At 38.9% G+C, this 27010-nt stretch overlaps 1 protein-coding gene across 2 annotated transcripts; it reads right to left on the bottom strand.

Annotated features, from left to right (window-relative positions):
- Nucleotides 1-3351: 3351 nt before the first annotated feature.
- Nucleotides 3352-26643, bottom strand: Cd46 (CD46 molecule). 2 transcript variants are annotated; one of them, XM_090341285.1, is made up of 11 exons: nt 26448-26643; nt 23404-23592; nt 22943-23045; nt 22204-22292; nt 20563-20760; nt 13433-13615; nt 10921-10968; nt 7932-7973; nt 5826-5861; nt 4348-4408; nt 3352-3541 (listed from the first exon to the last, which is right to left on the bottom strand). In XM_090341285.1, exons 1-11 carry the CDS (start codon nt 26593-26595, stop codon nt 3445-3447), a joined length of 1194 nt encoding a protein of 397 aa, XP_090197411.1. In that variant the 5' UTR covers nt 26596-26643; the 3' UTR covers nt 3352-3444. The 2 variants fall into 2 exon arrangements, 1 of the variants encoding a protein (XP_090197411.1); XR_016536886.1 differs by lacking the exons at nt 3352-3541; nt 4348-4408 and adding an exon at nt 5339-5424 and having other exon boundaries at nt 5826-7973; nt 26448-26642.
- Between the last annotated feature and the right edge of the window lie 367 nt (nt 26644-27010).

Consider the following 27010-nt stretch of genomic DNA (forward strand, 5'->3'; position numbering starts at 1 on the left):
AGACCTTTGTCATTTCCTTGCAGTATTATAGATTGAACCTTTATGCATATGCATGCCAGACAACTGGTCTACATTGAGCATAGGTTTATTTTTCCCCCCCTCCCCCAGCCTGAAGTTTCAAAAAGAAACTTTAATAGTATTCATGTTGTTTAAACTAGTCAACAAATGAGCCTTGAAAAATTAACTTCAAATGTTTCCATGCATTTCACTCTAAAACCTCTCTTTGAGTCCTATATTTTAGTCTCTTCTGCCTTGTTTTGGTGTCATGTCAGTGGGAAAGGCATGAGATAAATATGTCTTTCCCTAATATCCGCAGCTCTGATTCAAAATAGAAAATGTAGTGCCCCCAGAGGAGCTCAAGCATGGAGGCTGCAAGTACCCCTTCCTGTCAGGATCAGTTCAAGTTTATGTCACGTGTTCTTATACTAAATGCCTTCATAAATCCTGCTTTAGTTTAATTCTGTCCCATGAAATAAAATGCTAGTTGTATATGTAACTTGAACTTTTCTAGGGAAGAAACAGGAGTAATTTTACTGATTTTTCTCTCTCATCCCATCCTTCAAGTACTGAACACAAGGCCTCATACTTGTTAGGCTTGCTTGCTTAAGGCTGGTGCTGTACCACTTGAGCCACCCTTCCAAGTCAGGCTTTCTGCTAGTTAATTGGAGATGAGAGTCTTAGGGATTTTTCTGCCTGGGGTAGTTTCAAACTGAGATACTCAGATCTCAGCCTCCTGAGTAGCTGGGATTACAGGAATGTGCCTGTATAATATATATGTTCAAATAGACTACATATTAAATACTATGATTATCTAATATACAGTACACATATATATGATATATATACTATACATTATGAAATATAAATTATATGTGCCATTATATAAGTTTATATAATGAATATATTAAAATACCACTGTATATACATAATATATAATACAATTACATATACATATGTATAAGAGAACCAGAATATATGACATATATTAGACAATAAATACTTTTTTTTGCCAGTCCTGGTGCCTCAGGGCCTGAATACTTCTTGGACTTTCCTCAAGGCTAGCACTCTATCACCTAAGCCACAGCACCACTCCCAGCTTTTTTACGTATGTGGTACCGAGGAATCCAACCCAGGTCTTCGTGCATGGTAGGCAAGTACTCTACCTCTAGGCTAAACTCCCAGCCTAAATACATTCTTATACAGAGAAACAACTTGTAAAGTTGGAATTGGCTATTCACCAAATTAAGTAAGACAGTTTTGATTTCTGAGAAAGGACATCTTCCTCTTCTTTGTTCTTGAGATGAACTGGTTGTGTGAAGTGCCATTAGATTTGGATTCATAGCTGCTGTGGGAGAGGCAACCAGATACAAGGATGGAGGCAACAGAACTATTGAAGCCTTCCTTCAAGCCAATACCTGTCATTACGCATGTTAAATTCAACAAAGGAATGGTAGAAGAAAACATCAGTAACTTAGCAAGAGTAACAGTGAACGATTCTTTGAGTTCCCTCTTTGATCCTCACTGCTGACATATTTTAGCTCAGGATATTGATATCTAAATGCTTGTGGAATATTTTCCAGAGCAAAGCCATTGTTGCAAAGAACACAACAGAAAGCTAATACCTTTCATGATAAAAGCAAATCTTTCTGCTCTTCTCAGAAAAAAGCAGTTTACTTCTTAGTAGCTCTCATCTGTTAGGCATGTGCTGAATGGAAGAAGGGAAAGAGCTAAACAATAGATAATAAATAGTGATTATTTCATCAAAAAGAGCCAGACCAGTTAAATACATGGGATGCAAATCAGCAACAAGAAGGAATGGAAGGAAGTGCAAGCCTTAGGCTCATAAAGTCAATATGTGATTCTCAATGAGGGACCTGACAAATGAATTTGTACAAGAACTTAAGTCAGATTTCATCCCAAAGATGAACAAAGATACTCAATTTTTGCACAAAGCAAATCTTTCAAAAAATGCATTGAATAACACTGTGAAAGGAGAAATGGGCCTCGATCTTGAAGCACCTTTGATTCGAAGGGAACTCACACAATATATCATAAATCCACTCCATCCCATCTTGAGCATTTTTAGATTATCCTGTGTTTTTGCAGTGGCGTGCAGTGTCTTACGGCATTTTATTTCAACTTGAGGGAAGATAACATTGTACGCTTCCAAATTCATGGAATGGCTCTGATTTCATTGTATAATGTGCTTTCTAAATGTATCGAACAGTATTTTGAAATGTTTTTGCTTCAAGGCTTTAGAAAGTTTTGCTGAATGCTAAAAATGTTTGAGAGCCAACTAGAAAATGTTAATTTGACTGATTTGCTCTGTGTTCATGCAGATTGCAATGATCGCAAGTTTCAAGTTGTCTCTGCATGATGAAATGTTACATTCAGCATAGACAGCTTTAAACCTGGACAAAATCAGTCTGGCAGTTAATAGTTGTGCACAGTACTAAAACAGTAAATAGCATGAATGGAAAAATTCATGATAATCTATTGCCACAGATAAAACAAAATATGAATGGTATCAACAATTATCATTAATTTCTTAAGTCTCACCTATCCAGGGCTGATTTATCTGGTAAAAACAAAAGCAGGAGATCATGATCACAGGTAAATGAAGAGCACTTACATAAGAAGAGATATCTGTGGTTTGGGATCACATGGACTTGCAAGATGAGAGCTAAACAGGCTGACAGAGCTAGGAAGGATGGTAGGATTGGCTAGGAAGACGCATGGAAACCTGGGCTGGGGCAGGGGAGCTGATTCACATCAATGGCCATATTATTTTCATCTGAGAACTGACAAGGAGAAAACTATATCAATATAACATTTTCATCAACTTTAGTTAATGCTGTGAATGCTCTTAAAAGCAAGATTCCTTGTCCATTTGTTTTTGTACTTTGAAAAGAAGGCTGCAGAAAGGCTATTGTGTTCCCAAACCATCACTATGCCAGTTGATACCAAACCCATGTGGGCACCAATTTTTTTTTTTTTTTGGATCAGTGTGGGGCTTCAACTCTGGGCCTGGGCACTGGCCCTGAGCTCTTCAGCTCAAGGCTACCACCCTACCCCGGGAGCCACAGCACCACTTCCGGTTTTCTAGTGGTTAATTGGAGATAAGAATCTCACAGTCTTTTAGTGCCGAGCTGCTTTTGAACCGTGATCCTCAGATCTCAGTCTCCTAAGGAGCTAGGAGTACAGGTGTGAGCCACTGTGCCGAGCCTGGGCACCAAGTTTTAATAGCACCTCAAGAATATCTGTGGCCTGTTACCCTGTCTCACCTGCCCATTAGAAAGAAGTAACTATATTGTATAATCTTGTATAAATGAGTTTCCAAAGACAATCCGATTTGATGGAAAATACATTTTGTCTTCATCACCATACCCTGGAGCATTAACTCTTAATATCCTGGAACTCTTCAAAGTGATGTTTCTGTATCTATCACTTGGGACTGGCGAGTTTTTGACTTGACTGTTTACTGAGAATCCTGAAACTAGTAGATCTGTGGGCACTACTACCACTTTCACTTTGCTTCGATCTAGAAAATGAAGAGAACAGAACAGACATCAAATAGTGTTTAAGCCCTCTGTTAATGTATTTTAACGAAACAAAATCAGATTGGTTATCTGAGACATCTCATACACAGTTTAGTGATACAGATGAATGGACATTTTCAACATAAATATTCCAGTGAGTACAACTGTCAGTGTCCTTAAGGTGAAGTATTCTAATTTTGGTTATTGGTTCCCCTTTATAAAAGTTTAGCTAAGGTTTGAAAGGTCTCATATTGGCCTGTGGTTCACAAAGGAACTTAAATTTCCAATCTTACAAGAAACCTTTTCTGGAATTTTCTTTCTTTTTTTTTTTGCCAGTCCTGGGGCTTGAACTCAGGGCCATGGTACTGAACTTGGGATTTCTCAAGGCTAGCACTCTACCATTTGAGCCACAGCACCGCTTCTGGCTTTTTCTATGTACATGGTACTGAGGGATCAAATCTGGGTCCTAGTGCATGCTAGGCAAGCACTCTACCACTAGGCCAAACTCGTGACCCCTACAAGAAACCTTTTCTTACAATAATATTACCTGCTGAAGAAAACACACATAGCTTCCTTGTATTGCCATGATGAAAATATTTTAGCAAAGAAATGCATTTTGTAGGACATGTCAATGGAAGCGTAATTTTAAAAAGGTGACTTATATGTTGTAGCAAGCACGTGGCCCTGGGTTCAATCTCCAGTTAGGGGGAGAGAGATGGCATGCAATACTTTATGCAAAACATAAAGCAGAATGAAAGCATGTTGAGAATATGAAAGCCTAATAAATGAGAAGATATATTTTATTTACCCTTGCTTTCTGCGGTCAACAAATCTGAACATGCAGAGACAAATGATAGCCATCGAAACAACTGTAAGAAATCAGGAAAGAAAACAAAACAACAACAAGAAAAGCAACTTGTGAGTCTGAAACTGCGTTACCAGACTGAATTTAAGCAAAAGAAAGAAATTTTGGCTATATTTCAGTGGTAAGCACATTTATAGTTTACTTGGTTTCTTTATTATCTAACTCCCTGGAATCAGGCAGTCCATGGCAAGGCAGAGAGGAATCATAGCTTAATTTAAAAAAAATATTAAAAGCGGGGTAGGGAAGGGGAAAAAACATGAGAAGGGGGTATCAGTGTTGGAGATGTACCCACTACCTGATGAATGCAACTGTAACCCCTCTATATAGAATGGTGACAATAAAATACAATTAAAAAATATCAAAAGCACATTTCGAACTGGATGCCAGTGGCTCCTAGCTACTCGAGAAGTTGAGATTTGAGGGTTGAATTTAAAGTCAGCCTGTGTAGTAAAGTCCATGAATTTCTTCTCTTCAATTAGCCACCAAAAAAAAGTCCAGAGACGGAGCTCTGGCTCAAGTGGTAGAGCACCAGCCTTGAGCAAAACACAAAGGGGAAGCTCCCAGGTCTTGAGTTCATGCCTGAGCACTGGCACACACACAAAAAGAACCCACCACATTTGACAAAAATTGTGTATTACTATAGAACCCACCACATTTGACAAAAATTGTATATTACTATAACTTAAGAAAGCACATGGTTTTTCTAAGTTTGTATGTTCATGTGGGCATGTATCTATATACTATATATGCTAAAGTATTTGTATAGTAAATACGATTAATCACATATTACATAATATAAAATTATTAACAAAAGATAGTATACCATGATAAAAGATTAGGGTTTTGGGGCCAGGAGTTTGGCCTAGTGGTAGAGTGCTTGCCTAGCATGCACGAAGACCTGGGTTCAATTCCTTGGTACCCCACATACAAAGCCAGAAGTGGTGCTGAGGCTCAAGTGGTAAAGCTGTAGCCTTGAAAAAGTCCAAGGACAGTGCTCAAGCCCTGAGCCCAAGCTCAGGACTGGTAAAAAAAAGAAAAAGAAAAAAGATTAGGGTTTTATTAAGATGGTTTACTTAATCTCAAATTTCAATAAAAAACTACCCAAAATGAGAAACCTCTTTTTCTTTTTGGTTGGTCATGGGACTTGAACTCAGGGCCTGGGCACTGTCCCTGAGCTCTTCAGCTCAAGGCTAGTGCTCTACCACTTTAAGCCATCACACCATTTCTGGTTTTCTGGTTTTCGGTTGGAGATAAAAGACTTTTGTGCCTGTGTTGGCTTTGAACCATGGTCTTCAGATCTCAGCCTCCTGAGTACCTAGGATTACAGGCGTGAGCCACCAGCACTCAGCTTGAAAAACTTCTTAAAATGAACTTTACAATATTATTTTTGATTTAAGCAGTGTCAAATTGGGGATACTTACTGAAAATAAGAATAATCAGAGCAATGATCCATGCATCTAAGAAAGAATAAGAACAGAAGATACGCTCAGTCTCTAGATGGAGACTGAAGTATTCAGGTATTATCTAAATACTAAAGGAAATGTTTCTCTAATTTTAACTCCATTACTAATATATCCCAAGTCTGGTTATACAATCCTTCTAAGCCAGTTTCCCATTTAAGGTTGGTTTTGTGCATTTCAGTTTTCAGATTTTTGTTCTGTAGTTACCCTAAATTATATAGTAAAACTTACCATAGAACAATTGGAATTATTGCTTACTATATTTATTGAAATTCCTCTCAGTCCACATGGAAAGTGTTATGCTTACCTCTGTTCTAGTTTCATAAACAGGGATCCAACAAACAGTCTATGAAAGCATTGGACTTATTGGCACAATGGCAGTGTGATCACAGAATTTGAAGCTAAAACACTTACAGTCTTCAACTTGAGATAGTTTGACTTTTAAGATTTTTCTGACTTTACAGCAGTGTATTACTAAGGATGCATATTCAATGGAAACATACTCTGAGCTCTGAGTTTGGGTCTTTTCCTAGGTTAGCAATAAAGTCTCAAGAATGCCCAGCAGTAGCAGAGAGCCATAGCTCCCAGTGAATGTGGGTCCAGGAACTCTAAGCTATACTGTTCTGAAGGGGTTAGGTGTCAAAGGGATTTCACCTTTGGAGATTCCATATATATATAAAAAATCCAGATTATCTGTAAATACTATATAGCCCATTTCATAAAAGGAGGTTGAGACCTGGGGTGTGGGGTATGGAACAAATCTCCAAAGAATACCAAGAATGAAATAAGCCAACATCCATTTTTCCTTTTCTTTCTTTTTTTTTTTTGCCAGTCCTGGGCCTGGAACTCAGGGCCTGAGCACTTGGACTTTCTCAAGGCTAGACCTCTATCACTTGAGCCACAGCACCATTTCTGGATTTTTTCTATGTATGTGGTACCAAGGAATCGAACTCAGGTCCTTGTGCATGCCAGGTAAGCACTCTACCACCAGGCTAAATTCCTGGCCCTGTTTTTGCCTTTTTTTTTTGTCAGTCATGGGTCTTGAACTCTGGCCTTGGGTGCTGTCCCTGAGTTCTTCAGTTCAAGGCTAGTGCTCTACCACAATGAGCCACAGCACCACTTCAGGTTTCTGATGGTTAATTGGAGATAAGAGTCCCTCAGACTTTCATGCCTGGGCTGGCTTTGAACCACAGCCCTCAGATCTCAGCCTCCTGAGTGGCTAGGATTACAGGCTGCGCCACAGTGCCTGACTCTGAAGTGAGTTAATCTTTATAAAGGTAGCCTTAAGTCAATGAAATGAAATAGATTTATAGAAATAGAAATATCTTCTTTTACTCTTTAGAAAATCTTTTTATTTTCCTGGAAGGGATACACTTCATTTAATTTAATATATAACGTGTAAACTGTGAAAGCCTGCATAAAAGTACGTGAAGCCAACTTTTCCCTAATGAAATATAACCCAATTTATAGGCTCACATACAAAATATATAAATGGGAAAGAATATATATACAAATTTTCACAAAAAGACACTTTCCCATGGAAAGCGAGTTTCATTTTATATATTTGAACCTATAAATATCACTAGCCAGGTACTGGTGACTCATGTCTTTAATCCTAACTACTCAAGAGGCTAAGATCTGGAGGATCAGGTTGAAGCCAGCCTGAGCAAAAAAGTCCATGACACTTATCTCTAATTTACCAGGACTGGAGGCATGGCTCAAATGGTAGAGCACCAGCTGAGTGAGTAAACTGAGTACAAGGCCATGAGGTCAAACTCTAGAATCAGCAAACAAAGCAGGACAAAAGCAATTATAGCATTTAAGAAAGTTATCTCACCCTAGTAGTCTTCCAAGAGAAGCACCTCTTTAAAACTATCCTTACCTAGATTTTCCTACACACACTATTACATTTGTCATGGTATCTGCACAAAATGACCATAAATATCGATTATCAGTAATGATAATGGTTTCTTTCTTAACTGATGATAATTGCAAGATAAAATATTTCCATGTAAAAATATAAATAAGGTGTCAAATGGCAAGGTTATAAGCAACCAAAATAAGAACCTAGTTCTTTGTCAAGGAGTTTTTCCCTGGGCTCAGGATATCCTAGAAGAAAAAAGAAGAAATATTGGTTAAAGTAAACATTCAAAAAAAAGAAAATAAGAGAATAAAGCTTTTAAAATCCTTTAAATTCATGGTTGACTTCTGACTTTGGTATAAAACACATTAAAGTTTCACTCTCCTTTTTTTAGTAATGTTTCTCATTTAAAGTAGCATCACAAATTTGATAAACTTGCATTCAAGATTATGAGTTTTCTTCTTCCTGTCCATTAAGATTTCCCCGTGTTACTACTAAATAAGCCTAATGTATAAATTTATTTTTCATATATTCTCAAAATCAGTCTGTGAATTCTATATGGTACTAATTAAAAGTGAACAATAAAAGGGGGCTAGGTAAATACTTCAGTTGTTAATCTGGAATGGAAGAAAAACTTCCTCAACAATACAAAGGTTTCATGTGAATACCTCCAGATAATCTCATACTCGTATGGCATTAAAAGTAGTGATGAATACAATTCTTAGGAATAAACTTAGCCCAAGAAGCAAAAGACGAGTGCAGACACAAGGACAAAACACTACTGATAAATACACGGAAAGCCATGTTCTGGTGTGGATGTGAATTGATACCCAAGAGGCCCTGTGTGTTAGAAGGCCCTGTGGAAGTCTTGGTCCCCAAAGGATGGCTCCAAGCTTCGAGAGGGGATTGAATGCTGAGGGTTTTGACTTAATCAGTGGATTCATTCACTGATAGAGTGAGTCACAATTTCATGGCACCATCTTGAGGAAATTGGGAGTTTGGGTTTAGCTGGAGGAAGATGGTTATATCTAATAAGGGTGTATCTTATTCTTGTCTGTCTATACATCCTCCTTCCTTCCCCTTGACCCTCGCCTCTCCTCCTCCTTTCCTTCCCCTTCTTCCTGGCCACCATGAGATGAACAGCTCTTCTGTTACAAGCAGTTGCCACCATGATGTCCTTTCTCATCCATACCTAATTACAGACTGAAACCTCTGACACTGTAGGTCAAAATATGTTTTTCTTCCCTTTTTTATTTTGTTACAGCAATGAAAAACTGATGAGTACAGACTGCATGTTTTCATTGATAATGTACTTCTGTATCTCTATACACACGTATATTCTTCAGCAAGAGAAAGGAATAAAGTCCTAACACATGATATAAGACCTTAGGAACATCATGTTAAGTGAAATAAGACCAAGTAACACATATATGAATCTACATTACAGGAAGTATCTAAAATAGTCAAAGTTATAGAGCTAGAATAATAGTAGGTGCTAGAGAGAGAAAGAGTGAAAGAGTTGTTTAGTAGGTGAAGTTTCAGTAAGATGAAGTTCTGGAAGTACAGAATGCCATAGTATCACCATCAGGTCAATTTAATGCCTAAGGTACTGTTAAAATGGCAATCAAAAAGAAAAGAAAAGCTGGGCACCAGTGGTTCATGCCTGTAATCCTAGCTACTTAGGATGCTGAGATATCAGGATCTCAATTCAAAGGCAGCCTGGGCAGAAAAGTCTGTGAAGCTTTTATCTCCAATTACCAAAAAGCCAGAAGTGGAGCTGGGGTTCATGTGGGTAGGGGGCTAGCCTTGAATGAGAAAGCTAAGGGGCAGCACTCGGATCTTGAGTTCAAGCCACAGTACTAGTATGTACACAAAAAAATTAAAAAATGAAAAAAGCCAAAGTACATGTACAACTTAAATAGAATACAAGTGTTCTAATGTATAGAAATAGAGGCCCTAAACTACTGATAGCAATTAATTTAGTTAATGGACTAGAAACAGTTTTCTTTCTACTCTATATTTTTGTAATATTTGAAACTTTACAAAAATACGTTTGCATGTTACTCTTAGGAAAAGTTATATATCCTAAATAGTATAAAAAACTTAAAACTGATAAATTCATTAATGATGCACTGTACTCATAAACTGATATGTTGAGTGATAACCCCTTTGTACCACTAAAGATAATAAGATACATAATAAAGAAAAACTGACATATACAAAACAATGTTCATTTTATACTAGAAGAGCTTTAGTTTACAAAAAGTTCTCAGATCAATAAAAATACTTTAAAATATCTAGGAGAAAAATAGGCAAAGATATAGATATATATGTATATATAAAATGAATATATGATTATACTCTTAAGAAATTTGTTACATATATATTTTAGTAATCAAATATACATAAATAACTAGGGACTTTGTGATGGCATATACTGTAGCCTAGGAGTTTCAAAGTAGTATGGGCAATGTAGTGAGACTCTCAAAAGAAAAAGAATTTAAAAATGTAAATTAAAAAATGATTTAGCCTTATTAAAAAACTAAAGAAAACAGGGGCTAGTGACTCACACCTGCAATCCTAACTGCTCAGGAGGCTGAGATCTGAGGATCATATTTCAAAGCCAACCTGGGCAGGAAAATCCATGAGACTTTTATCTCCTATTAACCACCAGAAAACTGGAAGTGGAGTTGTGCCTCAAAGTGGTATAGTGGGGCTGGGAGCATAGCCAATTTGTGAAGTGCTTGCCTCATATGCCCAAAGACCCAGGTTTGATTCCTCAGTACCACATACATGAAAAAATCTGGAGGTGCTGCTGTGGCTCAAGTGGGTAGAGCTTAGCTTTGAGAGAAAGCCCAAGGAAAGTGCTCAGGTCCTGAGCTCAAGGCCAAGACTGGGGGAAAACAAAAGCCAGAAGTAGTACTGTGGCTCAAGTGGTAGAATACTAGCTTTGAGAGAGCTCAAAGACATTGTCCAGGCCCTGAGTTCAAGCCCCAGGACTGGCAAAAAACCAAACAAAGCAAAACACAAAGTGGTAGAGTGCTAGCCTTGAGGGAAAAAGAGCTCAAGGAGAGCTCCCAGACCCTGAGTTTAAGCTCTGTGACCAAAAAGAAAACACCTAAAGAAAAGAAAAGAAAAGAAAAGAATAAGGTATCACTGTTTAGCACTTATCAGTAGGGTAAAGGATGACCGAACCTGGATATTCATATACTGCAGGCTTCCTGGGATAAGTAGGTCTAGGACCTGGAAAAACAAATTTAAGTCTATTAATTCACTAGACTTTATCAATATGAGATTACAGAAAGGTTGGCTTATCAAAGGAAAAATGCCTGTATTTTCTGGTCCTAGGGATTCTACTTCTGAGATTTTAACTTATGAATATATCTGGAACTCACAAGAATGATCACTAAACCCCTACATTTTATATGGAAAATCCTAGAAGTTAACTAGTAATAAATCTGAAAAGTGTGTTAGTGATAACTACATGTATCTTTGTAAGAAACCCAGCAGGAACACACTCGACAGTTAGCAGCTGAATTATTTCTACTTCATATCTCTTCATTATTTGTCATATTAGCATGTTTAGCTCTATCTTAACCCGGATCTATGTTGTGGATACTGGTTATATTCTGTTAATTTATTAATTACTGACAACTTCCCAGCAGGAAGTTTGATATTTTCCCCCCCACAATTAGTTCTCTCTACCCAACACTAAGCTAAATCATTGTTTTGCTTGCAAGTCCTTTATAAAGTGCTTATAATCAATTCTTTCAAAAGACCCTATCAACAAACTTAGTATACCACATTGTGTTTATACTCTTGAGTATGTTAACAAATATGGCTGGACTCGTTTTATGCATTTCACTTACCATCTTAATGTTGCTCATATATCAGCCCACCAAAACATCTTCCTTTACCTCACAGGACTCAGCTGAGGCAGTCAAGGAAGCTCCCATGTAATCCCTGCACCCTTTCAAACATTAGAGACCAGATATATGGGTACATGCCTATAATCCGGAAATAGGAGGGGGACCTTGTTGCAAGGCCAGCCTAGGAGCAAAATTCTATCTGAAAAATGAACTGAAGTAAAAATAAATAGGATACAGCATGGTACACATGGCAGAATGCTTGCCTAGAAAGCACAAAGCCCTGAGTTTAAACCCTATTTGTATGTATTACATTTAAGTAACATAAGCCCTGATATTTATATAAAAGGAACAGCAATTATATGACCAAATTAGGGCCCTTAATGAGGATCCTGTACCTACTCTACCTGCTCTCTCCACTATTCCTGCTGTATCTTGCTTCTGCTTCAACAGAAGAGAAATGAAGAAATACCATCCCTGAATCTGGAGAACAGTTCCTTTATTATCAAGAAGGCCTTGATGGAGTCTCAGGTACAGTAGTTAATCCGTGGTTCCTTCAAGAAACCTTCCATCCTATTTCAGTAGATGAGGCCTAGCCTTGCTCTTTGGTTACTACAAAATCTAGTTTCCATGCCTAATGAAACTGCCTAGTGAAGACAAGAATATTCTTAGGTGGGAAAGGAGGGTGGTGAGGAAAAAGTAAAAATACAGGTCATGTTTTGGCCATGGCAGAATTCTGGTTATATATAAAGAAGTGGCTAAGAAACACATTAAAGCACAGCCTTGTGAACTAGAAAGGAAACCAATGAGGATGACAACAGATCACTTAAAAAATTTAAAATAGTGAAGTTGATGATACAGAAAACACATTTACAAACAAAAATCATAATCTTTCTTCTGCATGAATATTAACTCAAATAGTGATATACTTTTAAGAGATTCCACCATAAGCTTCCAAAAGTGCTGTGCTAAGTGCTTTCCATGTATCTTACAAGTCTTACACTTCATAAAGAAGATACTAAGTCATTGTACATAGGAGTAAAACACATTTTAAGTTTACACAATGTTCTCAGGGGATGTGCCATGTCCATATATGTGGACTACGTAAAGAAAATATCAGTAACACTGTGGATAACCAATAAGATGGCTCCAAAAGTAGTCTTCCTCCTTTTATTACAAAAAAAAATGAACAAGTTAAGACTGTATGGAATGTACAGGATATCTGACAAAATCGCCAGGAATTTAAAGGATTTCCGAAAGTATAAGAAGGAAACTGCTCAACCTGAGACAAAGTGACAATAGGTTTGGTACTGGGTGGAATCGACACTTTAAAAAGATAACAGCATAGGTACGGGACCAAACTCATGGAACTTACTGGATTTTCACCAGAAATTTGGGGAAATCTAAGCAGGAAGTTACTAAACCTCAGTAAATCAAAAGTTGGAGTCCTGGGACTGGGAGAAGGGCACCCTGAAAAACAAGACAATGGTATCAAGATGAACCATTTTGCTTACAGAAGTCATGCCTTTCAGTCTGGATTTAATTAGAAATATCTAATTAGATATCTAAATAGATTAATAGAAATATCTATGCTTCGATTGACTCTGAAAATGTCTTGCTGTGCACATTCTATGAATAAAAATACTTAAGCAAAACTCAGACACATGAGTGATCTAAATAACACATCCTAAAAAATATAAAAACTCAAACCATGATGGCAGAATTCCAGGAGAATATTGTGGCAGACCTAAGATGTTTGTTTTTGAGGTGTAAATAGAAGATGGAATTTACATTGAATATTAAAATAAACAAGCAAGAAGAAAGAAAGAGCACATTTGTACCTTTAAGGCAGATTGGTATCGGGGGATCCCAAGTACTGTCTCCACTACAGACAAATTTATTAGTGCCATTGTGGTAAAAACCTTCTTTGCACTCAATCTGAATGGTTGCATTGTAGGAGTAGTTTTTTGCAAATCCGGAGGTCATTTCTCCATTTACAATTACTGGAACAGGACATTTGACCACTGAAAAGAAGAGAAAACGAAGTATTCATTTCTAGTAAGATTGAAGAAATAAATGGAATGCAAGATGGTATATGTATATGTGTGTGTGTGTGTGTGCTTGTTTGATATGTTTTAAATGCATGTTCATTCTAAGAGACTCAGAGAAACGTAACAGTCCATCTAACCCTTCACTCCCCCACAAGGAACAGACTATCATTTTATATATATATATATATATATATATATAATTTATTCCTTGTTTGAGAAAGGTCACACTGTAAGACAAATTCAGGTCAAGATCTACTGCAACTATTGATGAATGCTAAGGGTCTTTCAAGGTCATTATGCCATGGGTAAAAATACACTGCTTTTTTATTTATTTTTATTGTAATGTATAGAGGGACCAAAGTTACATTTGTCCAGAGGGTACATCACTTCTCACACATTGATACCCCCTCTCATGTTTTTGTCCCCATTTCCCTCCCCCAACTCCCTCCCAATCATCTTGTTTTCCCCCCTCCTTTTCCTATTGCACATAAACAAATAAACCAGGTACAATATACCAGGTAACAAAGTCAGATACTGTAACAATATGAGATTAACCAAAGGGCAACCAAAGAGAAGAGAAATAACATAGTACATTAAGAACAACAATCACAACAATCCTAGAGATCCTTTCATTTAGCCTTATCCTATATGGCCTTATGTATCTAGGTTTTGAGCTATTGTAATCCTCTGCTAGGAGAGTCCTGTGTGTACTAATTATTACAAATGGGGGAAACCATTGAGCCTATGTTCCTTTGAGTCTGGCTTACTTCACTTAATATGATTTTTCCAAGTCTTTCCATTTCCTTACAAATGGGGTGATGTCATTCTTTCTGATGGCAGCATAGAATTCCATTGTGTTTAAGTACAACATCTTCTCGATCCAGTCATCTACTGATGGGCATATGGGTTGGTTCCATATCTTTGCTATGGTAAATAATGCTGCAATGAACATCATTATGCTAGTGGCTTTAGTATGTACTTGTTTCTGGACGATTGGGTAAATGCCAAGGAGTGAAATTGCTGGGTCATAGGGGAGCTCTATGTTTAGTCTTTTGAGGAACTGCCATATTGCTTTCCATAGTGGTTGAACGAGTTTGCACTCCCACCAACAGTGCAGTAGTGATCCCTCCTGGCCACATCCCCTCCAGCATCTGTTGTTATTAGTTTCTTGATCCTGGCCATTCTAACTGGAGTGAGATGGAATCTCAAAGTTGTTTTGACTTGCATTTCTTTTATGGCCAGAGATGTTGAGCATTTCTTTGTGTGTCTATAGGCCATTCTTATTTCTTCTTCAGAGAAGACTCTCTGGCCCACCTTTTAATGGGATGATTGTTTCTTTGAAGATTTGTTTTGGAGATATTCAAGTTTTTTAGCTGTAGATATACTTTAGATATGAGGCCTTTGTCTGTTGTATGGTTAGTGAAGATCTTCTCTCACTCTGTGGGCTTTCTATTTAACACAGAAAATCTGCAGTTTAATGCAGTCCCATTTGTCCAAACTTTAATTTGTTGAGTTTCTGGGTCTTTATTCAGAAAGTTTCGACCTGTGCCAAGGAGACCTAGTGTATCTCCTATTCCTTATTGTAAAGTTTTCAGGATATCTGCTTTTACCTCAAGGTCTTTGATCCATTTGGAATTAATCCTGGTGACATAAAAATATCCAACTTTAGTTTTCTGCAGGTGCTTAACCAGTTCTTCCAGCACCACTTGTTGAAGAGGCTGTCTTTCTTCCATTGTATTTTTTGGCTCCCTTATCAAAGATTAGGTGGCCATACATCTGTGGGTTGATTTCTGGGTCTTCAGTTCTATTCCTTTGGTTCTCAGGCCTATCCTTGTGCTAGTACCATGCTGTTTTGGTTACTATAGCTCTGTAATAGCGTCTAAAGTTTGGTATGGAAATTCCTCCTGCACTGATCTTTCTGTAAGAATTGTTTTTGCTATATGGGGTCTTTTATTATTCCGTATGAAATTTTGGATTGCTTCTTCTATTTCCTTAAAGAATGACATTGAGATATTGATGGGTATTGCATTGAATTTGTAGATAGCCCTTGGCAAGATTGCCATTTTCACAATGTTAATTCTTCCAATCCAGGAGCATGGCAGGTTTTTCTATTTCCTCAGTTCTGCTTTCAGAAACAGTTATTTGTCTTTTGGGCATGACATACATCCTTCGAAGCTCTTCTTTCTTGCATGGTCTCTGCTGAGAAATCTGTGGTTATTCTGATTGGTTTTCCTTTGTAGGTGATTGTTCTCTTCTCCCTGGCTGCTGGAGCCAGTTGGCAGCAAGGTGGAATACCTGATTAGGGGGTGAGGATGAGAAAAGAAAAAAAAGACAAGACAAAACAATAGATGGGGTCGGGAGGCTACAGCCCAAGACTATACAGCCTAAGGCCGTAAGCTTAAGATGGCAGCAGTCATTTGTTTCCCATTCCTGTCTTATAAAGTCTCTATAAAACAAGAACCTATCAGGTGTTACATTGATAATCAAGTCTCAGAAGAGAGTGATAAAGCCATAACCCATTTGTACATAATGATAATGAAGTCTCAGCAGAAAGTGATTCACAATACTGACGATATAGCTCAAAGTTCATAGACAAGGTGTCATAGAAGACAGCTCATTTCTTTGTACGGTTATCTTATTCAGTGATGCAGATTCATGGGCCAGCCTGACCCTACATTCGGCTCCCAATACCTGGCCTCTTCTAGGATCCTTTCTTGTACGGATTATAATGTGGCGGTGGGATGTCCTTTTCTGGTCGGGTCTGTGTGGGGTTCTAAAAGCTTCTTGTATCTGGATGGGCCTGCCCTTCTGGATATTTGGGAAGTTCTCTGAGATGATTTCCTGAAGTATATTTCCAATTCCATTGACCTCTTCTCCAGGCCCTCCTCAAGATCGATTAGCCTTAAATTAGGCTTCCTAATTGTATGTTGGAACTCTGAAGACATTTGGTTTGACTCATTTTCTGGTCTTTCTCTATATATCTAGATTATCTTCAACCCTGGAGATTTTCTCTTCTGCATCGTCTAACCTGCTATCAATACTTTCTACTTCGTTCTTCATCTCCTTTCCTTCCAATTGGTCTTTTTTGATGCCTTGCATCTCTTGTTTTAGATCATGTATGGACTTCTTTTTTTTTTTTGCCAGTCCTGGGCTTGAGCTCAGGGCCTGAGCACTGTCCTTGGACTTTCTCAAGGCTAGAGCTCTACCACTTGAGCCTCAGCACCACTTCCAGCTTTTTTCTATGTATGTGGTACCGAGGAATCGAACCTTGGTCTTCATGCATGCTAGGCAAGCACTTTAACCATTAGGCCAAACTCCCGGCCCCATGTATGGACTTCTTTACCTCCTTGATTTCCATTTGAGTTCTCTCTTTGAAGTCCTTTAGCTCAGCAGCTTTATTCTCATTGGACATTTGTTGGAGTTCAGTCAACTTTTTGTTTGTGAATTCTATGAATTCATCCATTATTCTTTGATTGGCTTCCTCATGTTTACATATATCCTTCTTTATGTTTTCCTCTCATTCATGTATATCTTTCTGTATGTTTTCAAACTTTTCATTGATCATGTTTACCAATTGTATTTGTATAGCATTTAGAGAACTCTCCTGTAGGTTTGCAATTGACTGCTCCATTGCCTGTTTATATTGGGTGGGAGATGCTATTTCTTTTTTTTTTTTATCCCATCATAGATTTTTTTATTGTAATTAGTAAAAGGGTTACATGATATTTGCCAGATAGAAGGTGCATTAATTCACATACATTGATACCCTTTCACATGTCTTGGTACCCATTACCCTCCCCCCCACACCCCCCACCCGTCTTGGTTTTCCCCCCTTCCCTATCAAATTTCAAATAACCAAATACAAATAAATTCAATATATCAGATAACAAAGTGAGATACTATAACAATATGAGATAACCAAGGGACAGCAAAGGAGATGAGCGACAACATAGTACATTAAGGACAACAATCATTCGTTATATGGCTTTTGTTTCAATATCCTGGAGGTCCTTTCAATTAGCTTCATACTATATGGCCTTATGTATCAAGATTTTGCTCTATTGCAGATTCCACTACTTGGCATTTACCCAACCATCCAGAAACAAGGGCATACTAAATCCACTAGCACAACAATGTTCATTGCAGCACTATTCACCATAGCAAAGATATGGAACCAACCTAGATGCCCCTCAGTTGATGAGTGGATCAACAAGTTGTGGCATTTGTACACAATGGAATTCTATGCTGCTGTCAGAAAGAACGACATGGCCCCATTTGTTAGGAAATGGAAAGACTTAGAAAAAATCATATTAAGTGAAGTAAGCCAGACTCAAAGGAACTTAGGCTCAATGGTTTCCCTCATTCGTCATAATCAGTAGAAACCTTGGGCTCTACTAGCAGGGAGATGCTATTTCTTGATTTGTTATTTTTCTTGAGTTTCTTGTTCTGCCCAATTGAAAATGGGAGGAAGACTAATACTACACAAGATTACAATTTTAAGATATAACCAAACTAGAGCTCTACAGGTGCCCAGATTATAAAATTTCACAATTTTAGACTAGTATTACCACTCTCTCTCTCTCTCTCTTTGTGCACTTACAGACAATCTAACACCACCACTGAACTCAGTTTTATGACCAAAACCCCACAATATCCAATCTCTATGTTATTTAAGTCACTCTGGACCTACAGTATAATTGAACACATACATATACAGTCTTGGTTAACAACAATCAACCGTAGATCCATCCATGCATTATAAGAACTGAAGAAGGAACAAAGAACCAGAGATAGAAAAATAGTATGAAAGACAAGAGGGGAGATAAGAGTAATGTAGGTGTGTAAGAATAATATAGTAATGAAGGAGTGGGATAGAGTGAAGATAACTGACCTAAAGTGATAGAAATGGAAAATAAATGAACACAAGATTTAGAAGAAAAAAGCTTACAAAAAGAATATATAAAGAAAAGAGGAAAGTATATATGAAAGAGATCAATGATTTAAAAAAGGGGAGACACCACACAATTATGAGTTCTTAAACAAGAAATACTAAGATTAACAACTGTAGAGGACTTAGTCAATAAAAATATAATTTGTAACAAGTCTGTACACAATGCAGTCACTATGTTTCTATGAAAGACCACAATGACAGAAGGAAAGAAAATAAAGAAAAAATAGAATTAAAAAAAATGAGAGGGGAAAAAAAGAAGATGGAGGTAAAATGGCAAAAAAAATAGAGTGAACAAGCAAAAATTCAAATTAAAAAAGTAAAGTTTGAAAAAATTATGATTTAAAAATAGTGTTTGGATCCCGAATTCAGTGGAGACACAAGATCCCCCCCTCAAAAAAATATCTGAACAATACTTTTTTTTCTAAGCATATTGCGTAGCTGAAAAGTATCAGGTACCAAATTTGAGTTCTGGTCTTGGATCAAAATAAGAAAAAACAAAAGTAGAAGCATCTTGCATAATTTTGAATGATTTGGACTTTCCTTTTGTTTTTGTTATTCTGCTTTATTCCCTGGGAGTATAAAGATTTCACTTCATTTTGTTTTGTTTTTGTCAGCTCTTTTCACTCAAGGCTAGCATTTCTGCCACTTTGAGTTACTGTACCACTTCCGGTTTTCTGGTGGTTAATTGGAGATCTTTCCAGCCCGGCCTGGCTTTGGACCACAGTTCTCAGATCTTAGCCTCCTGAGTAGCTAGGACTCCAAGTTTGAGCCGCTTGTGCCTTGCTCAGTTTTTTGATATTTATTATCTTCTTGCCTAGACATTTTCCTATCTTAGCGAGCTTCCATATGCCACTAAAAAGAGAGTTTATTCTGTTTATTTTCTAGGATTCAGTGATGGCTGTTTTTCAAAGGGCGAATTGAAAATGGTCCTGTGCTTTTGGTCATTGTTTAACCTTAAAAATGTAAAGACTTGGGCCGGGAGTTTGGTAGAGTGCTTGCCTAGCATGCATGAATACACGGGTTCAATTCCTCAATACCACATACATAGAAAAAAGCTGGAAGTGGTGCTGAGGCTCAAGTGGTAGAGCTCTAGCCTTGAGAAAGTCCAAGGACAGTACTCAGGCCCTGAGCTCAAGCCCAGGACTGGCAAGAAAAAAAAAAAATTAAAGACTTAAAGGCTGGGAGTGTGACCTAATGGTAGAGTGCTTGCCTAGCATGCATGAAGCCCTGGGTTCGATTCCTCAGAATCACATACACAGCAAAGGCCTGAAGTGGTATTGTGAACTGTGCTCAAGTGGTAGAGTGCTAGCCCTAAGAAAGACAAAGGACAGTGCCCAGACCTTGAGTTCAAGATCCCCAACTGGCAAAAAAAAAAAAATTATGACTTAAAAAAAAAACATTTTGGGGTCGGGAGTTTGGCCTAGTGGTAGAGTACTTGCCTAGAATGCATGAAGACCCAGGTTCGATTCCTGGGTACATACATAGTCGTAAGTGGTGCTGAGGCTCAAGTGGTAGAGCTCTAGCCTTGAGAAAGTCCAAGGACAGTGCTCAGGCCCTGAGCTCAAGCCCAGGACTGGCAAAAATAAAATAAAATAAAATAAAATATATAAAAATAAAAAAATTAAGAAAGCATTTTGTCTAGAGTTTCTTATTCTTATCAAGTCAGAGGATTATTCCAGTCCAATCTGCTTTACTATTACCCATTACAATATTACTCTGTGAGACATTATCCTATTTTTTAAAACCAGTGTGTATCAATTTTGTTCTTTCAAATAAAAGCATCCTAATTCATACATATCCATAGTAGCTCTCAATACGTAAGGTGAACCAACCTTGCTACGAAATTAATCAGAAGACTGTCATACTAGAGGAGGGTACTCATTTGCCCATTTTGGTCATGTGTAGGTAAAACTCTTTACAGAATATTTCTACACAAAGCCCAAGCAAAGAAGGGAAAGGTCTCCGTTACCTCTGCACTCAGGAGGATCACTGCTCCAAACTCCATTGCCTGCACAATATAGTATTTTCTGGCCAACAATTGAAAGTTGTTCTGGTCCAGGGATTGGATCACAACTGTAAGTAACAGCTTCACGGAAGTTAAATACATCTATATCAGTATAAGTATGTGTTCCATTTTTAATTTTTGGAGGTGGTGTACAAAGGATCTCTTTAAGAAAAAGGTAGGGGGAAAAAAAAGAACACATGAAAGGCAAAAAAAAATCAAGCTAAGAAATGAAAGACATTAGCAAAATTCTAAACTGCTATCAGGAAATTCATCAATATAGATTTTCTATAAGTTAGGTGTGAATTCAGTATTCATCTATTACAGGGTTTTTAATATCCCAAATCCAAACCACTAATGTAGCAATGAACATTCAGAAAACAAAACAGTTCATTTTTCTTAAGGCATAAAATAGCTATTTCTTTGCAAAGCCATGCTCTGCTTTATCCTAGTCATCATAAAGGGAAGCTGGAAACTAAGAAGAAAAAAATGAATTTTTTTTGTGGGTCATGGGCTTGAACTTGGCCTGGGCACTGTCCCTGAGCTCTTCAGCTCAAGGCTACTGCCCTACCCCTGGGCCTGGGCATTGTCCCTGAGCTCTTCAGCTCAAGGCTACCACCCTACCCTTGAGCCAAGCCCCACTTCCCATTTTTCAGAGGTTAATTGGAGATAAGGATTTCAGGTCCTTTTGTGCCCAGGCTGGCTTTGAACCTTGATCCTCAGATCTCAGCCTCCTGAGTAGCTAGGATTGCAGGCATGAGCCACTGCATCAGGCAAAAATTGATTTTTACAACTAAAAAGAAAACAGTGTTAAGTGGTGCAAAATATTCTTAATAATTTCTACATTTTCTAAATTAGTGTTTCATAATCATATGAACATGTATCTTTTATCACTACCATCTTCACAGTACCAAAATTTTTGGTAGAGGCTGCAAAACCTGATGATGATACAATAAGACCAGTTGCAAAAGTCTTTTCATTAAAAACTTCTCATAAAAAACCCAACTTTTCATTAAAAATAGGTTATAGGCTGGGAGTTTAACCTAGTGGCAGAGTGCTTGCCTAGCATGCTAGAAGAACCAGATTCGATTCCTGGTACCACATATACAGAAAAAAAAAAAAAGCCAGAAGTGGTATTGTGGTTCAAGTGGTAGAGCTCTAGTCTTGAGAAAGCCCAAGGACAGTGCTCAGACCTTTGAGTTCAAGCCCAGGACTGGTATAAATAGGCTATGTGCTAATGGCTTATTCCTCAACTACTAGCTACTTGGGAGACTGAATTTTAAAAATCTCAGTTCAGTGTCAACATGGATAGGAATGTTTGTGAGACTATTATCTCCAGTTAATCAGCAACAAGCTGAAAGTAGAGAGGTGGTTCAAGGGGTGGCATGGCAGCCTTGAGAGAAATAGGGAAGTGAGATTATGAGATCCTGAGTTCAAGTCCAAGTATTGGCACAATAAATAGATAGTTACAGCAATTTAAGTTTATTTTCCTTAAAAATGAGCTAGCAATTATTTTTAAACTTTAATTCACTGATTCTAGTACGTGCGCGTGCGCGCGCACACACGCGCACACACACACACACACACACACACACACACGAGACTTACTTTCACATCGTGGGGGAGTTCCATACCAAGTGGGTTCAGAACTGTATTCAAGTACACATTGTAGAATGCTTTGACCAATTAAGTAATATCTAAATGAGCCAAGAAAAAAGTTACTGTTTTGTTTAGCAATGAATCAACTGCACATAATCAGTCAGGAAAATTTTAGATGCAATAGTTTGAGGGAGAGGTTTCCTAAAACAGTGTGTTAATGGAAGTGCTTTATTAATGTGTGATCTAAGCAAATGAGGAGCTTTCAATCTTTCATGAATAAACAGTGTTCAGAAGTTGCAGCATTGTTGTTGCTCATAAATCTGGATAAATTGGAGCACAACTCCAATTCTGTTGGATGCACTTAGCTTGGGATTACTTCATTCTGAATGCTTCAGGTTTTGGTGGAGTAGCTGTGAAACTTTTACCTATTTTTATTCAGGGTTAGGCTTAGTAGTGGCACAGCTGGGTGTAGGAAGTTGACTTGTTACATGATAGAGCAAGTACTCTACACTGTGGCTTTCCTTTCATTTTAGTTCTTAAAAAAATTGAAGTTATTGGAAAAGTGTAACTTCTTTTTTTAAATTACACTTTCATTCTGTCTCAATAAAGTGGCAAGGGTTGTTTAGCTAGGAGTACAACTTGTCACAGAGAAAAAGCAACATTAAAGCAAGTGTATATGAATGTGTAAGAAGAGAAACATGAAGAATCAGCAAGATAGTTACCTTATTTTTCCAAAGGCACAACTTACCCCTCATTGCAAGCGAAGTTTGCCTGATGTCCCCAGGCCCAGGATCCAGTAGGATAGGATACTGAGCCAAATGCAGGATTTTGTAGAGCAGTACACAAATTTCCTAAAGGAAAGCAAAATGGTGGAGTTTTAAACACATATATACATTTGAATCAAAGCAATTCTGCACTGCATTTTTTAAATTTATGGAGCATTGTTTTCTTTGTATTTAGGAGGGCAAATATAAGATGCACAATCACTCAAGCAAGCAATGGCCATAAAGATTCCCTAGAAGTTTCTCAAAGTCTGATTTTTAAGAAAAAGAAATACACAACAACAACCATAATCAAAACCCACTTTAATCTCAAATCTTGTTTCATGTAAGAAACTCTTGATTGTTATTGTGGTATAAACAGCCTGAGATGCGTGAATGCACTCTAAAACAAGCAAAACAAAGTAACAGTAATAAGTTATTTACTTACTACCACAAACCGTATCTGTAATCGGTGTCCATGTCAGATTCTTGTCACAGGTGGTAACCATGGGTAATGTATGCGCGACTGAGTACCCTCTTCTACACTTGTATTGCACTCTTTCCCCAACTTTGTAAAAAGGTTTAGTAGTTTGTACGGGCCTCATTGTTTCAAAATGTGGTGGTGGTTCACAGGTACCTAGGGACAAGGGAACAAGAACACAAAGGGTATGACTACTATTTTCACCAGTCACTGGAGTTAGGGAGCTGGTAGGTTAGACAAAAAAAAAAAAAAAAAAAAAAGGAAGGAAGGAAGGAAAAAAGGAAGGAAGAAAGAAAGAAAGAAAGAAAAGAAACCAAAGGAAGAAAAAGAAAGAAAGAAGGCCTTTCTCAGGCTTCTAAATGACTATTTTCTGCTTTTATACAAGTGATAATATTAGCAAAAACAAAGAAACAAAAGACTTCTACATCATACTATAAATGTGCCTTCATTTAAAATCACTTTTTGTTTGTTGGTTTGCAGAATAAAATAAGAATTTATCAATGCTTTGGATCTTAGAAAATACGCAGTACATAATGCTGTATCTTTCCTTACATTATCCTACATTATTTGAAAAACAAATGTGTCCCTTGAGAAGTCCAAATACACAGCACTTTCCTTAGATTACTCTCCCATGATTAGAAACACTGTGTGTGTGTGTGTGTGTGTATGTGTGTGTGTGTGTGTGTGTATGTGTTGATACTTGGGGCTTGACCTCCAGCCTTGTGATCATCCAATAGATTTTTTAAATATATTTTTTACTGTAATTAATAAAAGGGTTACATGATATTTGCCAGATAAATGGTGCATTAATTCCCATACATTAATACCCTTTCACATGTCTTGGTCCCCATTTCCCTTCCCTGCTCCCCCACCCCTCATCTTGTTTTCCCCCGTTACCTATCCAATTTCAGATAACCCAACAGATTTTTTTATTGTGGCTGCTTAAGGCTGTTACTCTACCACTTGAGCCACAGCTGACTGCCACCTTTTTTTCCCTGGTTAACTGGAAGTAAGAGTCTTATAGATTTGCCTGCCTGACTGGCTTTGAAGTGCAATCCTCAGATCTCAGCCTCCAGGATGTCTATGTTAGAGGAATGAGCCAGCAGTACCCAGCTGAAATACAAATGCACGACACCTTGTCACTTCCGGTGCAGACTTCCCTTAAAAAGCAAAGTTCTCCCACGGATCAGTGTCTGCATCTTTCTATGCTATATGTGTAGCTCGTAGGTATGCAGAAACTGCCGGGCTAGGGGAGATTATGAAATAATCACTGTGGATTTTATAGATGATCCCCATAAATATAGACTAAAGTAACATATTTTAATATAATTAACACAAGTGTGGTTCAAGTATAAAATTATACTAGCCACACATATACATATATAATATACACATATATAATACACGTGTATATACATATATCAGCATACATATACACATATGTATATACACATGTATTATATACGTGTATATATGTATATACATATGCATTATATACATATGTGCATATTATATACATAGGCATCTGTATATATTATATACACACATGTATACATGTATATAATACACACATGCACATATGTACATATATGCATATACATGTTTTATGTATATACATATATAATATATACTTATATATGTGTGTGTATATATACATGCATACATATTTGCCCATCTTGGGGCTTGAACTCTGGGTCTGGGCTCTGTCTCTAAGCCTCTCTGTACTCAAGGCTAGCATTCTACCACTGAAACCACAGCATTACTTCCATTTTTTTTCTGAGTTATTTATTGGAGGTAAAAGTCTCATAGATTTTCCTACCCAGGCTGGCTTTGAACTATGATCCTCAGATCTTAGCCTCCTAAGTAGCTAGCTTATAGGAGTGAGCCACTTACACCCAGCTCCTTTTTTTTAAACAGGCTCTCTGTTATGCCCATGTTACCAGTCCCCTTCTCCAGAGTCTCCTTGTCCTCTGTAGAATGCTCAGAGGCACTTATGCCCCCTTCCTGGAGCTCCCGCTGCTTGGCTTTCTGGTTACACATTACCCTGGTCATCCACTTGTCATCTGGTACTCTGAGCAGATTTGTGATGCCCCTAATGCATCTGTTTGAGGGCCTTTTCTTCTTTAGGTTCCTTTTCAGTGACGTCATTGCCATCAGCTTAGTGGAATGGCCTTTGGCTTTATGTCTAAGCTACAGATGAAAAACCATAGTAATATTTATGGTTTCTTAGGATACTGATTTCTCGCAGCTCTTTTACGTTGCAATCAAGCAAACAGATACTTGGAAACCAAAAGCAGTTCTATCTGGGCAACAAGTACATCTCACTGAATTTTTTGAAGGCATACGAAGTGGGCCTTTCCTGTTGTGTTAAATCCAGGCAGAGGGCCTACTTAGGGATAACCCTAGCACAAGCCTGGCAAACTTGTCCTCTTCTAACTCTTGCCCATTCAAGTAGGTGTCTCCTCCCCTCCTCCTCCTTCTCCCCCTCCCAGAGAAATCAGTGAGCTGGCTTGCTCCATCCACCCACCAAGGGCTGTCCACGACATGATCTGAGAAGCTCCAAGCCCTGGAGGCAGCATAGATACATTGCGACCATTTCCACGTGTACCTAGCAACCCAGTGGCCTCCCATTCCCCTAGGCCCCCTGTCTTCTGTCCTGGGAACACAGGGGGAAGCACTCTCCAAGGGCACCCCACAGACCCCGCAGTATCTTCATGCACCAGAGCATTCCAGATGGCGCTCGCGTGGGGCAGGGAGGTGGGCACCCCATCCGATTGGGGCATAATCCGCGGAGCACCGCAAGGTGGCACTGGGGCCGCAGCGCGGTGACCCCGCTCCAGACCACAGCCCCAGGTATGCCAGGCACAGCAGCGGGGTCCGCACAGCCGCCATTCACCTGCGCCCCATCCCGCTCCCCAAGGCGCGCACCACCGGCAGGCGAGCCCCGGCCTCGGCTGCGTGCCCCCCTCCACCACGGGCAGGACCCCCAGGCTCCCACCATCCCGCCACACCTGTCTCCTGGCAGAGGCCTCCACCGAGGAACAGGAACAGCAGGGAGGCCAGGGCCACCCAGACCATTCCAGGGAAGCGCGGCTGGAGAGCCCCGGGGGCGGCGCCGCAGCAGGCAGGCACCGAGCCCCGCACCGCGGACCCCATCATCTTTCTGGAGATGGACGGGGATAACTGAGCGCTTGCCGGGTAGGGGAGCCACTTTTGAGCCTGGTTATCATACGCAACAATCCCCCAAACTCACAAAGTGTGGGGGGGACTGCACGGGTGGGGCGTGGCCGGCGCCTGCGCCTGGGACCCAAGCGGCTGGAGGCTGAGCCAATCAGAGGAGAACAAGGCGGGGTCTCGGGGCCCCAAGGGGCGGGCTGGCAGGTGGCTGGGCCTGGCCAGGCTGGGGCTGGGGGGTGTGGGGAGGGGAGACATCTCGGGGTTCAGCGGGCCCTTCACCCCCAGGCCCGGATGCGCTCTGGACGCACCGTCTGCAGCCTCCTGGGCACTCCAGTGGCTAGCGGGCATTTAGGAGACAGGGCCGGGCCCTGGAGGGGTGGAAGCTGGTCTTTGTCAT

Source organism: Megascapheus bottae, chromosome 10 (genome assembly GCF_031878675.1).
Source record: "Megascapheus bottae isolate mThoBot1 chromosome 10, mThoBot2.hap1, whole genome shotgun sequence".
Classification (NCBI taxonomy): Eukaryota; Metazoa; Chordata; class Mammalia; order Rodentia; family Geomyidae; genus Megascapheus; species Megascapheus bottae.

What these genes read in the sequence shown, in the direction of transcription:
- Cd46 (XM_090341285.1), bottom strand. Translation starts at nt 26,595, where the DNA reads ATGATGGGGTCCGCGGTGCGGGGCTCGGTGCCTGCCTGCTGCGGCGCC. An exon ending in TACAGATACGGTTTGTGGTA is followed by an intron (nt 23,046 to 23,403) that starts GTAAGTAAATAA and finishes GCTTTCCTTTAG; the next exon opens with GAAATTTGTGTACTGCTCTA. An exon ending in AACTCCCCCACGATGTGAAA is followed by an intron (nt 20,761 to 22,203) that starts GTAAGTCTCGTG and finishes TTTTTCTTAAAG; the next exon opens with AGATCCTTTGTACACCACCT.